The sequence below is a fragment of the Littorina saxatilis genome, linkage group LG5 (genome assembly GCF_037325665.1).
Source record: "Littorina saxatilis isolate snail1 linkage group LG5, US_GU_Lsax_2.0, whole genome shotgun sequence".
Taxonomy (NCBI): domain Eukaryota; kingdom Metazoa; phylum Mollusca; class Gastropoda; order Littorinimorpha; family Littorinidae; genus Littorina; species Littorina saxatilis.
In genome coordinates, this window is record NC_090249.1 from 62515572 (window position 1) to 62533704 (window position 18133).

Here is an 18133-nt window from a genome sequence, read left to right on the forward strand (position 1 = left end):
TAAACAAATACAACATTATACGCACACTGTGTTGGTGTATGTACTATATTATGTGCGTGTTCTACAGCGCGCGCGCGTGGGTGTGTGTGTGTGCGCATGACTTTGGAACAATTCCATGGAATGTGTTATAAGCTGTTTGGCGCAAATTCATAATGTCCTATTACACTTTCTGAAAGCGGTCAAATGTCCTATTAATGCTGAAGAACTCAGGACATTTGTCCTATAGGTATGAATTTGTAGCAACATCCCTGAATTCATTCTCGCGGTACACACTGTGCTTTATTCCCCCCTCAAACCCCATTATATAAAGACTGTAAATACATGTAAGAAAGATTTTGTGCTGAAAGTAAATTAAAACATTTTTGTTGAGAAAAAAAAACCCATACACTATTAGATATTTGAAAATGTGACACAAAACGAATGATAGAAAAACATAATTTTTATTTTTGACCTCTGAGGAAAATTTGCATCAGCTGCTGTCAGCAGTATTGAGTTAGCCCTTCATTTCTGTCACTGCACTGGTCAGTATTTTCTGGTCTCATACAGTCCTCTTTACACATTGCTTTCTAGGCTCACACAGTCCTCTTCAGACTTACATACTTTTTTTTTTTTTTTTAATATTTTTTTTTTATATAATTTTTATTTTTTTATAATTTTTGGGGTTTTTTTTGCGTATGATTTTAATGTCTGGCGTATAATCGTACAGCGGTCTTCAATTTCGTAAGATTGTACGCAAATTTCGTACAGTAACCAGGTCTGCTCTCTGGCACAGTATAACACAACAAGTGAGTAACCACAAGCACATTTATTGTCATTTTCATCATCATTTCAAGGCTGAAAGGCCTGATTGTAAAATAAGCAAATCAATTGGAATCATGAAAAGCAATAAATCAGTTCCTCTAAACAAAGAGTGAAGACAACAGCAAGAGAACCCTGTGCAGAGTGAAGCAACAAGGTCCTGGTCACAATATCAACACAATTCACCTTCTGTCGTCTTCACATCCTATGGCTTTCCTTCAAGGCCTGCGTTACCCTCTTCACAACAAATCACACAATGAAACACACCATTCTAGATTAAAAAAAAAGAACACTGTCTATCGATCTAAAGAAAAGATTCCCCAAAGAAATACGTAACAACATTTTAACAATGACAATCAAAATACAGATATCAATAATCCAGCAATGTTACTTTGGAGTTCCACCTCAGAGGAACCTAAACAGATATCAATAATCCAGCAATGTTACTTTGGAGTTCCACCTCAGAGGAACCTAAACAGACCGAGTGTCACAATACACAGCGACACTGTCAAGTGGGAACAGAGTGTTGATGCACAGTCATCAATGACAACCGTCCTTTTTTGTCTAAAACCTACACAAACACTCACACAAACACTCACACAAAGTAACCATAAAAGAACACGTGGTAAAATGAAGCAAATTCAACATGAACTGTGAAATAAATTGAAAAGATAACATTTGATAAAAAGGTTTGCAGGCACTGTCTGTTTATAGATATTTGATGATGTTAATATTTTCCCCCAAGTCCAGGGCAAGCGTAGAACCCAAAGAATACTCTCCCCTTCATCTGACCTTGTCCACACATGACAACAGCTAGACATGGCATGGACATCAGAGTGAATCACACCACACATGACAACAGCTAGACATGGCATGGACATCAGAGTGAATCACACCACACATGACAACAGCTAGACATGGCATGGACATCAGAGTGAATCACACCACACATGACAACAGCTAGACATGGCATGGACATCAGAGTGAATCACACCACGCATAACAGCTAGACATGGCATGGACATCAGAGTGAATCACACCACACATGACAACAGCCAGACATGGCATGGACATCAGAGTGAATCACACCACGCATAACAGCTAGACATGGCATGGACATCAGAGTGAATCACACCACACATGACAACAGCTAGACATGGCATGGACATCAGAGTGAATCACACCACGCATAACAGCTAGACATGGCATGGACATCAGAGTGAATCACACCACACATGACAACAGCTAGTAGACATGGCATGGACATCAGAGTGAATCACACCACGCATAACAGCTAGACATGGCATGGACATCAGAGTGAATCACACCACACAGTCACTGTCCACTGTCCCTTTCAACACAAACAGGCTAAAAAAACAACATCTATTATGACAGGTTATATATGTGACAAATGAGAGAGAAGAGCATGATGCTAGTTTTGTAGAAAGTTGTCAGTGAATGTGGAAAGTGGCGTGGTACAGCCCTGTTTTGTAGTCTACCATAGCAGAGTGTACAGACAGAAGATTATCAAAGAGAAGCAAGCAGAGACAAATAAGCAATACTGAACAATGTAATAAAGACAATGTGACAAAGACAATGTCAAATAAATCAAAGTCCTAGTTGGTTCATGTACAAAAGACACTTGCACTAACATTGCCTAATGCAGCGTGGACAGTCAAATGATTGTGAGCAATGGCTGAGAGGTCTGGTTTGATTGGCACAGCAGCCCGCTCCACCTGTACGCACAGTGTAGACAGAGGTCGACTCCCGTGGGGGTAGGGCTCCGTGTCAGCACCATCACAAGTAGTCATTCTTCGCGGTGCCGTCAGCCCCCGCTGTCGTCCCTGTCAAGCTAGAAGAGACGCGCGCGCTTCTCGTAGTGCCCCCCCAGGCCCTGAGAGTGTTGACCAACGTACTCCCCCTCGGGGCTGGGCTCGGGTTTGGGAAGCAGGTGGCTGTAGCTCCTCTTGGTGCCTGCGGGCGTCAGCTGGGCCTGAAACAACGCACACTGGGCGTCAATACTCTTTCTAACACACACATACATACATACACTGGGATTGAGTGGAAGCCCCTTTTAAGACTCCCTTCTTTTCAAGACCTTGTTATCTCACACTTTCTCTTCATTACCTCTGTAATATTACCCACCTCCGCCACAACCTGTGTCTGGCCTGTCTGAAAACACCTCACACTTTCTCTTCATTACCTCTGTAATATTACCCATCTCCGCCACAACCTGTGTCTGGCCTGTCTGAAAACACCTCACACTTTCTCTTCATTACCTCTGTAATATTACCCATCTCCGCGACAACCTGTGTCTGGCCTGTCTGAAAACACCTCCGCGTGAGGGGTTTTGTTGCCAGCGCGGTGAAGATAAAGAGGGAACATTTTCTCTGCCCGCGCGGCAACAAGCAGGATGTCTCTGAACTGTACCCAGACCTGGGAACCCTGTTTTGCACTTTGAGTATTCTCAAACAAACTTGGTGTATTTTCAAAAAAATGAGCGTACTCCACACAGCGTTTGCACATCCATGATTAAAACATGCCTAAAGCGCGTCCGTCACACCGTTAATTAAGTTTACCTGTACATTTAAAACAAATGCTTTTTTCAATTTTTACTGACAAAAACTGTACCGTATTTGACGGACTACAACAACAAAAAATCGCATTGCGGCTTATAAAAAGATGCAGCTAAAACATTACCTAAACTTGAATAGCATTCACCTAATGGAAGTCGCCGCGGATTTTCATTTCGCTCGATTAGCGATTACCGGTACTTTATTAGCTCTCTACTCAAGACTCGGCGCTTTTCTCTTTCATTCGCGAATCTTCGTTTGTCAACAAGTCGTCGTGACAAGCGTACAGAGAAACACTGGATGTATCAGGATCTCGCGCGCGCGCGATTTCGTTTTTTTGTGTCTCGCGATAGCCGCCATGTTGTGTTTTCGTCTGCTCGAAATGTGCACAAAAGTCGTAAATCATCCCAAAAAAGCTTATTCCGGGTAGGACTACATGTGTGTGTTGGTTAGAAATTGTGTGTGTGTTTGTGTGATATTTTTCTTCAAACTTTTTCACTTTTCTTCTTTGTTTCACTTGTTTATTCTCAGAGCCGATTTCGCCAAATACCGTACTTTCGTTTGCCTGGTTGTTTTGATTGATTGACACGATCCGATTATATTTTTTTTGACAGCGGCTAATATAGTGACGTAATCATGTGCCAAAATACTGAATCGGCTTCAGGATGGGCTTGTGAAGAAAAGTAGTCTAGGAATTTTTCTCGTCGTATTTTTTTCCCACTGACCGTACTGAGCGTATTCTCGACAATCATGCGAACAAAATACGGCGAAATCGTATGGGTTCCCAGGTCTGTGTACCCCCATTTTAATACTCCCTCCTTTTTAAGACGCGATTTTCTCAGATTTTTTATGTCTTAAAAGGGTGTTCCACTGTCCTAGGTTTCTTCAAAAAACATGCCAGAATTCAGGGGAAAAGCCAAAGATAAATAGACTGACTGATCAGTTTTAACTACTACTAAAAATAATACATGTACTTGATATTTTAAGTATGAGATATCAACACCAGGTCAACAGGAATGCACACAAAATAAACTTTCATTACAAACCGTGCATGCCACAAAGTTCTGTAACGTGTGATTCAGTTATGTTAATAATATTTGATCAAGTTCTACAATTCTCTCTGTTGTGTAAGAAGTTTGTATTGTTAGCTGTGCACAAGGCAGGCCAAGCCGGCAGACAGACTTACAGGTGCGTTGAGCAGACCTCCGACGGCCCCAGCAGTGCCGTAGCCAGTGTTAGCCGCTGTGTTGCCGTAGCCTGCAGACTGGTTGTAGTTGCCGTAGCCCATGTTGTTGCCGTAGCCCCCGTAGCCGTTACCGTTAGCGGTATCGTCGTAGCTGCCGGCACCGGTAGTGGTGTTGTACCCCTCAACCATGTCGTTGGTGCCGTAGCCCATGTTGCCATAGGAACCCATGCCAGCGGTGCCCATGCCAGCAGTGCCCATGCCAGCAGTGCCCATCCCAGCGGAGCCCATCCCAGCGGAGCCCATCCCAGCGGAGCCCATCCCAGCGGTGCCCATGCCAGTGGTGGCAGCGGTGTTGGAGCCCATGTAGCTGGATGTTGGGGCGGCTGTCTGGTAGCTGTCGGTGTTTCCCATCTGTCTCCCCATGGCTCCGCCCCCTGCGCCTCCAAACCCTCCCCCCATGCCTGTGGTGGCCACTCCCTTCATGGCAGCGCTGGGGGGGTCTAGCAAGCCCTGCCTGCCCCCCACTCCTCCGCCTGCCCCCCCATAGGTCCCCCCCTGGGTGTTGGTGGCGCTACCAAAAGCTGGCCCCGCCCCTTGGGCCCCCCCAGCCCCAACCCCTCCCCCCCCGGGCCCCGCGCCCCCGCCAGACAAGTTTTTTGAAATGGTCATATTGCTTCGCATGCCCTGTGACTGGCCCATGCCTGTGGCTGTAGCGCTAGTGCCACCTTGCATCCCCCCTCCCCACGTGTTCCCCGCCCCGCCCCCGCCCCCGCCCCCTCCCCCGCCAAAACCCCGAGTCCCGTCCTGCACACACAAAGGTCAAGGACAGTCAGCACACACGTCAGTCTGCGTCTGTCAGCACAGATAGGACACATTGGTTTAAACAGAGGTTTTTTCAACAATTTATGAATATTGTATATAATAATAGGACACCTTGACTTTTATCTTTCTTTTCATGTCTGCTAGCATACACATTGCTATTTAAAAAGGACAGAAAATTCCCATCCAGCAAAGCAAAACACCTGGATAAAGAAAGCAACCATACAACATAGAACATCCTCTAGTGGTATGTTGACACCATTGAGCAAAGTGTAAAGGCAGGTGTGACTGATGTGAGCCAGAGTGGCCAGTTACCTGGTAGTTTCCCTGCTGGTTCTGAGCACCAAAGGTAAAGGTGTTGTTGCCTGTCCCTGTGTTGGTATTGTAGCCCCCAGTGTAGTCCCCAAAGTTCTGTGGAAAGAGAAACCCATCAAATGGCATCCAACCCTCCACTCCAGACACTGCTGTCCTAACACAGTCATGCCAAGTACAGAATCAAAGAAACAGGTCTGTATTCAAACTACTGAAATGAACCCATTTCCACAATAACTCCTTACCCCTCCAAACCAAGCAAAAGCAAAAGTAGAACTATAGCTACCGTCTCCACCTCCATGACTGCATGTTGTAATGTAGCCAGTTGTGCTGGGCTAAAGTAGAACTATAGCTACCGTCTCCACCTCCATGACTGCATGTTGTAATGTAGCCAGTTGTGCTGGGCTAAAGTAGAACTATAGCTACCGTCTCCACCTCCATGACTGCATGTTGTAATGTAGCCAGTTGTGCTGGGCTAAAGTAGAACTATAGCTACCGTCTCCACCTCCATGACTGCATGTTGTAATGTAGCCAGTTGTGCTGGGCTAAAGTAGAACTATAGCTACCGTCTCCACCTCCATGACTGCATGTTGTAATGTAGCCAGTTGTGCTGGGCTAAAGTAGAACTATAGCTACCGTCTCCACCTCCATGACTGCATGTTGTAATGTAGCCAGTTGTGCTGGGCTAAAGTAGAACTATAGCTACCGTCTCCACCTCCATGACTGCATGTTGTAATGTAGCCAGTTGTGCTGGGCTAGCCCACAGTACTGTCACTTTTCAAGTTATAGACAAACACACTTCAGTTGAGGAAACATATAATGATATATAGCACTGCCCCTGCCAATCCCCGACTAAACAAGTGTCAGTTCTCACAGACAACTAAGCGGCTGTGGACACTTTGAAAGGCCATTACCAAGTAAGAGAAAAAGGACTATTTGTTTCTGTGTGTTTGTTCGGGTAAGCAGTGCACACCGGCAGCTTGATTGAGACAGACGAGGAAGACAGAGATGAGAGTGTGTAAAGCAAGCGACAGAGTGTGTCAAGCAAGCGATGGTGCATGTCCTTACCCCACTGCTGTAATCAGCAGTGCCCTGGAAGTTGTACGAGTCCTGGGTTGTCCCATAGCCGCCGCCGTAGTTTCCATAATTGTAACCAGACTGCACACACACGATCACACACAGTGTTCAAGTCATGACACATCACCATGCATGATTACAAGTCTTCATTGTTCAAGTTGACAGATCAACTGTTTTTAACCTTTCCCTTTTAACGTGGGATAGAATTTAAGTGTTTATCAGGCTTTCTCGCGTCCTTCGCTATTACCAAGACTGCAGTGCCTGTAAATCTGTTGCTCCCCCCAAGCCTTGTACCTGACAGATAAACCAATAAGACTGGAGAACCTATAAACGTTTCTTTGACAAAAGCTCTCCACTGTCTGGATCACAAGTCCAATGTTCACACAAGATGCTCTATTTCTGCTTTACGCTAAAAGCTGTCATCTGCCCGACTGAAAGAAGCCAGCGTGCCAAGGAACAAAACGAGTGTAATCTCACCTGGTCACCACCGCTGTACATGCTGCCGTCTCCATAGCCACCAGCGCTGTAGTCACCCTGCACCAAACAGACAACAGCTGTCAAGACACTGACAGGCAGTCAACACTACTTGAACAAGAGCCATTCAGTCTATGACGCACCAAACACTACAGTCACTCCGATCTGTCGGTTTCTTTCTCTCACATCTAACGCAACAGACATAACAGCAAGCGCACTCTCCTTTCTTCCTGTGTTGACAACACGACAACTGCACTTCACTTTTCAGTGTCTGTATCCCCATGTACAATATCCATCTTCTCTCTCCTTTTGACAATCAGCCCACTGTACAAAGTAAGTACCCTCCCTGTATTGACCACTGTACAAAGTAAGTACCCTCCCTGTATTGACCACTGTACAAAGTAAGTACCCTCCCTGTATTGACCACTGTACAAAGTAAGTACCCTCCCTGTATTGACCACTGACCTGGCCAAACTGGCTGTACTCCTCAGTAGTATAGCCGCCTCCATAGCCACCCATATCCTGAAAGACACAGGCCGGTCACAGACATAAATACAATGTTTTACCATGTCATATTTTATCACATGGCTCAAACACAAGCTAACTTATTTCTTTAGTGTTGGTTGTTGTTTTCTTGAACACTCAAATTCAGTCCTAGCTACTTTGACTATTTACAACTCTGACAATCAAGCAGATACCGATGAGCATACTGTCCAAGTTCCACATGATTTGTTTTGTATGAACCAATCACAGAGTTTTAACTTCATTACCAACGGCCTCAACGAAACTGTTATTTACTTTGCCGCGTCTTTTCATCATTCAACAACAAAACAGTCACCTTAGTAACTATCAGCAAGTGATCCAGGTGGACAGAGAGAACAACACCAGCAGTACTACTATGAGACATAGAGAAAGAGGCAGACCAAGGCAGCAGTTCTCACCCCGTAGCCGCCGCTGTAGTTGCCGAAGGTGGAGTAGCTCTCTGCCTTGTTACTAGCACCGGCACCACCACTGGTAGTGCTGGTGTTGCCGCCAGGCCCCAGCAAGCTGGTGTTGCCGCCAGGCCCCAGCAAGCTGGTGTTACCACCAGGTCCCAACAAGCTGGCCCCGCGACCCGCTCCACCCTGACCCATGGGGCTACCCCACCCCCCCTTGCCTGCTGCACCCCCCATTCCCATCCCCCCCTGTTGACCCATGCCTCCCTGCTGACCCATACCTCCCTGCTGACCCATACCTCCCTGCTGACCCATACCTCCCATGCCCATGTTACCCATTCCCCCCATTCCATCCATGCCTCCCATTCCACCACCTCCCCCCATGTTCCCCATTCCCCCACCACCCCCCATTGCACCACCCCCCATTCCACCACCCCCCATTCCACCACCACCCATGTTCCCCATACCTCCCATTCCACTACCCATCCCCCCCATTCCACCACCCCCCATGTTCCCCATTCCTCCACCCATGCCTCCTCCCATTCCTCCACCCATTCCTCCACCCATGCCTCCTCCCATTCCACTACCCATGCCTCCTCCCATTCCTCCACCCATGCCTCCTCCCATTCCACTACCCATGCCCCCCATTCCACCACCCATGCCCGCTCCCCCCTGCGAGTCCTGGCCGCGTTGCTGTGAGCGTGCGGGTGCGTCCCCCAGGAGAGAGGTCTTCTTCTCGATGTTGCCCATGGTGCTGTGGTTGGTGTTAATGTTGCTCATGAGGGCCGACAGGAAGCCCTGGTTCTGACCCCCCAGCTTCTGCGACGCCACCACCTCCAGCGTCTGCATGAAGCGCATGGCGGCCGGATTGGGGCTGGGCTTGGGCACGTCGCCTAGCAACCCCTTGCCGGAGCCCGGGGCGTTGAGGATGTTGGCGGCGGTGTGTCTGGCCAGGGAGGTGGCGGCGGCAGCGGCGGCCTGAGCCACGGGGGAGTCCAGCTGGTTGGTGGCCTGCATCCCCATCAACACCTGGCCCAGGTTCACCAGCAGGCTAAACACACAAAATCCCCATCAACACCTGGCCCAGGTTCACCAGCAGGCTAAACACACAAAATCCCCATCAACACCTGGCCCAGGTTCACCAGCAGGCTAAACACACAAAATCCCCATCAACACCTGGCCCAGGTTCACCAGCAGGCTAAACACACAAAATCCCCATCAACACCTGGCCCAGGTTCACCAGCAGGCTAAACACACAAAATCAATCATGGCAACTGGCAAGGAAATGGTTTGCAAGGCACTCCTTCTGCACGCATCTCCTGTCACAACACGAAGATGCCACCGTTTCTCTCTGTCTATCACGCTCACGTCAACACACTGTGTTCCTGCTACAGCTTCTCAATCTCAGCACCACTGCCTTCAAGATTCACAGCAGATTTGACCTACATGCCATTCTGATTTCCCCTATTGTGTCACTACATATCCCTTGTATCTCCATCTCAATAACGAAGTTTTGTAAAACAAATGATGGGACAATCTTTTGAACCAAAAGAAAAATGTCCATGTTTATGTACAATGAAAAGTTTTCTTTGCGTTTTCTTATTCCTGAATGAAATATCATCTACCCCAAAGTCCAGCCATACCCAAAGCTGCAACAGAACCAAGGCAGCAAATCAATGGTCTCCTGAGACTGAAGGATGCCTACCAACCCCCCCAAAACACTTTGTTATTGGGTGGTTGCACGTACCTGAGGTTGAGAAAGCGTGCGTTCTGCACGAACTTGTTCATGATGGAGATAACGGCGGGGCTGGTGGAGGCGGTGACGTCCTTCTTATCTTCCGTCACCGCCACCTGGTTCAGCTGCTGCTTCAGGTTGGTCAGCAGGATGTTGGCCTGCGCCGTCAGGGGGTCGCCCAGGATGGACGGCTTCTTGCTGCTGTCCGCACTCTGAAATACCAGTCACACTGTTAGACAGCACTCATCACAACACACAACACACAATGACAATTAACAGCATTCATCACAACACACAATGACAATTAACAGCACTCATCACAACACACAACACACAATGACAATTAACAGCACTCATCACAACACACAATGACAATTAACAGCACTCATCACAACACACAACACACAATGACAATTAACAGCACTCATCACAACACACAATGACAATTAACAGCACTCATCACAACACACAACACACAATGACAATTAACAGCACTCATCACAACACACAACACACAATGACAATTAACAGCACTCATCACAACACACAACACACAATGACAATTAACAGCACTCATCACAACACACAACACACAATGACAATTAACAGCTTCTTCCAAAGAGAAGGGCACAGTAGTTACCAAAAGAACTACACACACAGAGACGCACTTTCTCCACAAGATTATTTTTTGAGAGCTCCTGTTGTATTTTTGTATTTGATCAAATTTCAGTCTCACACCTGGCAAACAGGTTTCTAACAAGCCAAACTCTTTTCCAGTACAAAGTGAAGACAATGTAGGTACCCATACACACAAACATAGACAGAGATATGTTGTGAACTTACCAGAGCTGTGGCGGGCGTGTCACTCAAGGTGTTGAGCTGTTTGGCCAGCATGCCAGTGAACTGAAACACAACAAGCACATGCTCACAACGTCCTATCCCATGCTTTCTACTTTCTCCAAGGGCTTGCATGACATCAACAAAAAGCTCAACCATCCATGATCATGGTTTAAAACACAAGTGTCTGGCCTCTTCTCAATGGTGCTATCCAAGTTTTGGAAGAGAAATGAGGAGTCCCCACTACAAGCCAAGGATCGTCATTCTTGTGGCCTCTGCTTGTACATGTCAGCAAATTTAGTTTACTGATCTCATATTTGGAATGTCAGTTGACAATTTACAATAGCGCAGAAATAAAACAAATCAACATAAATCAAATCTTCTTAAACAACCTGTACAGTAAGCAAGACAGAAAGGCCAATGCCTCACCGACTGGTCACTTCTCTTAAGTGCTCTTCACATGGCAGACTTGCAACCAACTTTAGTTGTTTGAAAATGGCTCCCGAGTCGTTGAGGCCGAATTGGCAAAAAGTCTGCCATGTGAACAGCCCCAGCGACTCGTGCCAGACTCCAAAACCCATTTGAGCACTGCCCGACTCAGCCGTGACTCACCAGACTTTTCTTATCGCGCTTACTGATTGGTTAGCTCTAGCCAGAGTCAAATATAGACGTACAGTAGATCTCCCCCTTAGCGACCCCCCTGTTTACGACCACCCCCTTTTTACGACCGATTTTGCTACCACGGATGCATTCTACTAGATAATGAACCCCCAGTGAACGACTCACCCCAAAACGCGACTTACGACCGAGCTTTTGGGGATGAGTTACGACTTTCGCGCATTTGTAGTCGAGCAGACGAAAACAATACATAGCGGCTCTTGCTCCTCGAACTATCGCGAGACGAAAAAAAAACTAAATCTCGCGCACGATAGAATCCGCTGCGACTTCCTTACGAGTCGGGAAGATGCAAATCCTGTGTATCGTCAAGGATAATGACACAAAACGCGACTTACGACCGAGCTTTTTGGGACGATTTACGACTTTTGCGCATATTTCGAGCAGACGAAAACACAACATGGCGGCTCTCGCTCCTCCAACTATCGCGCGAAGAAATAACAAGAAGGGCAAAGCCCATACGACTCACATGCTTTACACATTTTTCCTACCAAAATACATGTGACCTTGACCCAAGGTCAAGGTCATCCAAGGTCATGCAACACAAAGCTGTTAATTCAAGACATAGGAAGTACAATGGTGCTTATTGGCTCTTTCTACCATGAGATATGGTCACTTTTAGTGGTTCACTACCTTATTTTGGTCACATTTCATAAGGGTCAAAGTGACCTTGACCTTGATCATATGTGACCAAATGTGTCTCATGATGAAAGCATAACATGTGCCCCCCATAATTTTTAAGTTTGAAACAGTTATCTTTCATAGTTCAGGGTCAAGGTCACTTCAAAATATGTATACAATCCAACTTTGAAGAGCTCCTGTGACCTTGACCTTGAAGCAAGGTAAACCAAACTGGTATCAAAAGATGGGGCTTACTTTGCCCTATATATCATATATAGGTGAGGTATTGAATCTCAAAAACTTCAGAGAAAATGGGAACAAGAAGGGCAAAGCCCATACGACTCACATGCTTTACACATTTTTCCTACCAAAATACATGTGACCTTGACCCAAGGTCAAGGTCATCCAAGGTCATGCAACACACAGCTGTTAATTCAAGACATAGGAAGTACAATGGTGCTTATTGGCTCTTTCTACCATGAGATATGGTCACTTTTAGTGGTTCACTACCTTATTTTGGTCACATTTCATAAGGGTCAAAGTGACCTTGACCTTGATCATATGTGACCAAATGTGTCTCATGATGAAAGCATAACATGTGCCCCACATAATTTTTAAGTTTGAAACAGTTATCTTCCATAGTTCAGGGTCAAGGTCACTTCAAAATATGTATACAATCCAACTTTGAAGAGCTCCTGTGACCTTGACCTTGAAGCAAGGTAAACCAAACTGGTATCAAAAGATGGGGCTTACTTTGCCCTATATATCATATATAGGTGAGGTATTCAATCTCAAAAACTTCAGAGAAAATGGGAAAAATGTGAAAAATAGCTGTTTTTTAGGCAACATTTATGGCCCCTGCGACCTTGACCTTGAAGCAAGGTCAAGATGCTATGTATGTTTTTTGGGGCCTTGTCATCATACACCATCTTGCCAAATTTGGTACTGATAGACTGAATAGTGTCCAAGAAATATCCAACGTTAAAGTTTTCCGGACGGACGTCCGGACGGACGGACGGACGGACGGACGGACGGACGGACGACTCGGGTGAGTACATAGACTCACTTTTGCTTTGCATGTGAGTCAAAAACGAAATCTCCCGCGCGCAAGATCCTGATACATCAGGGTTTTTTTCTGCACGCTATCTTGTCACGACGACTGTCTTGTTGACAAACGAAGATTCGCGAAAGAAAAAGAAAAGCGCCGACTCTTGAGTAGAGAGCTAATAAAGTAATCGCTAATCGAGCGAAGTGGCAATCCGCGGCGACTTCCTTGGGAGTCGGGAATACGAAAATCCTGTGTGTCGTCAAGGATAATGACTCTGTGTTATCTTGATGGTGAAATGGATAGCGAAGCGAAAGTACGCAAAGGGAGGAGCCCGTACGAAGAACTCAACGATCGTGGTCAAGTTTAGCGATGCAAGGCGACGAATCATTCATGTGAGCGGAAAGATGATTCGGGAGAAAAGTCGTTATGCTTTCTATCGAGTTAGGACATTCGGATTTTACTGGTTGCGCCACAATGTCAAATGTGCTTCACTCAGCGGGGAGCGAGCATTACGCCATGAGTAAATTTTCTTTGAAATTTGAGTTCAAGTTGTTCTGCTGTAATGTTTGGGTGTGTGTGTTTTGATATGACAGTAAACTGCAACTGTGTGTTTGTGTGTAAACATGACAGTACATACACTGCAACCAAATTCATGACCGACCGGCCAAAAACTCAAACCCCCCTTTTAAGACCCCCCCTTTTTACGACCTAATTTTCAAGGTTTTTCCAAAGTGGTAAACAGGGGGTTCTACTGTATACACCTCTGTGGCTCTAGCCTTCCCTTCTCCGCAAAACAAAGAGGACAACTCCGAAAGGCTGAGTCTGGCGAGACTCGCCGCTTAAAACTAGTTTGTGAGGTTCAAGTGGGCAGCGATTTTGATTTGACTTGCCGCCGACAAAAATCGCTTGAAAGTTGGTCACAAGTTGGTTGCAAGTCGGCCATGTGAACCGCACTTTACACACACACACACACACACACACACTATACATCACTGCATGACAGTAACACCACACCAAAACCTTGCTGACTGGCTCTATTCTTTTCTTTTCCTTACACAGAAACACACACACACACACACAAACCACACAGTACATGACTGCACATGCGATAAAAGACAAGAAAATAAGGTGGCAACGTACAGGCTCCTTCTTCTCAGCGTGGATGTGTAGGACCAGCATGGTGATGAGTCCCATCTGCAGGTGAGGGTTCATCATGGGACTCATGGGCAGGGAGGGGGCTGGTCCCAGCAGTCCTGCACACACACACCACACCGTTCAACACTGCGCCCCTAACACTGCTAACATGTCTAGCAAGCACACTAGGTCTACACCACAGGGACAGACAGCGAGCGAGCAGCATGGGTGAGGAGATACAGTCAGTCTGTGGTGGGTGTGTGTCTGCCTGACGCACACTTTGTGCCACTGTCTGCTTACTGAGCACTGCTAGTTTAGACAAACAGATCGTGTATGCCAGTCTCATTGTCTTGTTTATCAGTTAGTATTTAGACAAACAGATCGTGTATGCCAGTCTCATTGTTTTATTTATCAGTTAGTATTTAGACCAACAGATCATGTATGCCAATTGTTTGATTCATCAGTTGTGTGTCACTTGTTCTCGTGTTGAACATTACTTGATTGGAGCATGTTCACCTTTAAACAAAGCAAGGATTTTTTTTATAAATTATTGCTTGGTGTATGTGATTGTATGTTTGCATTTGCATTCTTTTTTATATACATTTCCTGAATCCTGCTAGCTCGGAAAACATTTATTTGTAGTGATAAGTTTTCAAGCGATGATCTTTCTAACAGATGAGTGTGTGCAGTGTGTGCTTGTTTTGATTAGAATGTATCTACTAGTTCCTTTTTTTAGTTAGATAGCTTTGTGAGCAAAATAGAAGAGAGCAAAGTGAAAAAGTAGGAGGGTGGAGTGGAGAGAGAGACACACAATGCATGGTAGCCCTTCCTGCAGGGACACAGTACACACCACACACACGCACAAACAATGATGGCAATGGTCAAGTAGATCCAATTCAACAAGTAGCCAAGCCAATTAGAGACAAAAACTAGAAGAAAAGACAGGAGGTATAAAAAGTAAAAACAGCAAGAGGGGGAAGAAAGAAGAACAGTTTTGATGCATGGGTTTGGGGAAAAATGTTAGGCAGGGAAAGACATAGTGACAGACATAAAGAACAATCAAGGCAATGTGACATTTGACAGTGTGAAAGCAACCCTGATGGAAAGAAATAGGAGTAGCTTGAGATAGAGAAAACTCCCCCCACCATAGCCCCACTGCATGGATGACAGACAGATGCCACAGAGCATGGATGACAGACCGAGCCCACACAGCGCGCGCAAAACAGAGAAGGGAGGAAAGACAGCGACAGACAGAAAGACTGCCCACTTCTGGGCCTGGAAAGGAACTGCTCACAATTTGGTTTTGTCTTCACAAAGTGTTTTGTGGTTTTGCGGTGTGTTCCACTTGTGTGGTAGAGTGAGTGGCTATTTGGGGGTTGCATTTTGTGTCAAGTGTGTGCGCTTGTCTGGTGGTAAAGCACAGGCTGTGCTGGTCAAATACCCAGTGTCTCTTTACTCCTCTTGTTTGGAAGATAGGGCTTTGCGACTTTGCTTCTTTCTATCTTAGAAACTGCCCTCCGCCTGAAAAGTCAACAAATCAAAAATGATCAAGAGTGAGCTGTACAACAAACATCCTGACTGCTAGCAACACTAACAGTAGTACAGCCACAATGGTTAACAGCAGAAAGAGATTGAGAGATCAAAAGAAGAAAGCTTTTTCAGGGGATGCTGGAACCTGGTAGAAAGAGATAGCACATGTCCTTGGCCTAACGTTACACTGCATTCACAAACCCTGCTACTGTATTACTCAATTTACATCACATTTGTTGCCTATCTTATTCATTTTTTCTTCTTTTCCCAAATGCCAAAAAGTCTTGGGTCGCGCGAAAAGATAGGGTCGGTCGGGATACCGTAAACAGACTATTTTTTGGGGGGGGCCTTACTCAATTTACACCACATTTGTTGCCTATCTCATGCTACTGTATTACTCAATTTACACCACATTTGTTGCCTATCTAATGCATAGCAGCATAAACAAATTAAAATCATACTTTGTAGTTATGAAGACTTTTACCGTTTTACGGAAAAAAACTGGTTTCAAAATGTTGAAGAGAATGGTTAAAACAAGGTATAAGAATGTAGAAATAATTGTAGGCAAGTTCTTGTGGTTCCTTCAAACAAGGCCGTGTCAGTTTAAAACGCTGACACCATCATTACTTTTTAGCTTTCAGAACTATACACAGTATCCCTAAAATGTAAACATTATATTTACAATTTATGCCGCTATTATTCAGTCAAGCATTTACTGAATGTTAAAAAAAGCGTTAAATAAAAACAGCTGAAGAAAATACAGCTACCATGAAAGAGACAAAAGATTGTATTGCAGGTAACAACATTGAAAAGAACATTGGAGATGAAAGGGTTCATATCTACAGACACTTTAAACTAAAAACCTACATTACAACAGTATCATATCTTCATCATACTAAAAACCTACATTACAACAGTATCATATCTTCATCATACTGAAAAAAAAGCTAAACAAAATAACAATTATTCAAGTGGAAAATAGAAACTAAACAACAACTTTTATCAGCCCATTCCCCCAAAAGAACTTTTATCAGCCCATTCCCCCAAAACAACTTTTATCAGCCCATTCCCCAAAACAACTTTTATCAGCCCATTCCCCCAAAACAACTTTTATCAGCCCATTCCCCCAAAACAACTTTTATCAGCCCATTCCCCCAAAACAACTTTTATCAGCCCATTCCCCCAAAACAACTTTTATCAGCCCATTCCCCCAAAACAACTTTTATCAGCCCATTCCCCCAAAACAACTTTTATCAGCCCATTCCCCCAAAACAACTTTTATCAGCCCATTCCCCCAAAACCACTTTTATCAGCCCATTCCACCATAACAACTTTTATCAGCCCATTCCCCCAAAACGACAGAAGAATAGTGACGTAATAAATCAGTTAAGAATAAAAACTGTTAACCATAGGAATATAAAGAAGACTAAAAGATTCAATATACAAGATGCAATAAATGCAGGGAAAAATCAATGCAGAGAAGCATTACATCAGTGATTTCTTACAGTATAGTAACATATTAATTGACAACTACAGCAGACTTCCACTAACTTGCGGTCCACTAAATCGCGAATTCGGCTATATCGCGGAGACCTTTTAGACCCCGAAAAAAACAGGACCGACCTTTAAAAAAAAAATTAAACAAGAAGAGCAAACGCTCGATCGAGTCACTTTCGCAGTTCTGAATATTATATGAGGCATCAGATGGACAGGAAGAAATTGCTATTCACAACACAATGAGTCACGTTCACATAAAATTTGAGCCCGGTCACTTTTATAGTTTCCGAGAAAAGCCCAACGTTAAGTTGTGTGTTGCCGAACAGAAAAGGCTAGTTATCTCCCTTGTTTTTCTGATAACGTTCGTAAAAGGCTACAGATGTAAATACTTTGATGTAAAGAATAATCCTACAAAGTTTCAATCACATCCGATGAACTTTGTCAAAGATATAAAATGTCTAATTTTTCCTTTGACGCTGACCTGTGACCTTGAAAAAGGTCAAAGGTCAACGAAACCATCGTTAAAGTGTAGAGGTCATTGGAGGTCACGACTAAACAAAATATGAGCCCGATCGCTTTGATAGTTTCCGAGAAAAGTCCAACGTTAAGGTGGTGTCTACGGACGGCCGGCCGGACGGACAGACTAACACTGACCGATTACATAGTCACTTTTTCTCAAGTGACTCAAAAAAATTAGTCACGTAAAGGCCAAAAAATAGTACAGATCATGAAAAAATGTTCTATCATAACCACACTATCTCTCTCTGGGTCCGATGGCCTTTCATCATGCAGTAAATTGTCATTTCATCTGATCAGTCTCTCTCTCTTTCTCTCCAAATAGTGTTCTACGTGTATGTGTGTTTTCAGGTTGTGTACATTACG

At 44.9% G+C, this 18133-nt stretch overlaps 1 protein-coding gene across 1 annotated transcript in view; it reads right to left on the reverse strand.

Annotated features, from left to right (window-relative positions):
* Positions 1-790: 790 nt before the first annotated feature.
* Positions 791-18133, reverse strand: part of LOC138967841 (PE-PGRS family protein PE_PGRS30-like) — a 41236-nt gene continuing 23893 nt past the window's right edge. The window contains exons 8-17 of the mRNA XM_070340499.1: positions 14231-14343; positions 10753-10812; positions 9922-10121; positions 8181-9225; positions 7705-7761; positions 7243-7299; positions 6757-6846; positions 5692-5787; positions 4558-5361; positions 791-2791 (exon numbers count right to left, since the gene is read on the reverse strand). Of these exons, the coding sequence (XP_070196600.1) occupies positions 2651-2791; positions 4558-5361; positions 5692-5787; positions 6757-6846; positions 7243-7299; positions 7705-7761; positions 8181-9225; positions 9922-10121; positions 10753-10812; positions 14231-14343 (2663 nt within the window). The 3' untranslated portion in view covers positions 791-2650. The remainder of the gene's footprint in view (positions 2792-4557; positions 5362-5691; positions 5788-6756; positions 6847-7242; positions 7300-7704; positions 7762-8180; positions 9226-9921; positions 10122-10752; positions 10813-14230; positions 14344-18133) is intronic.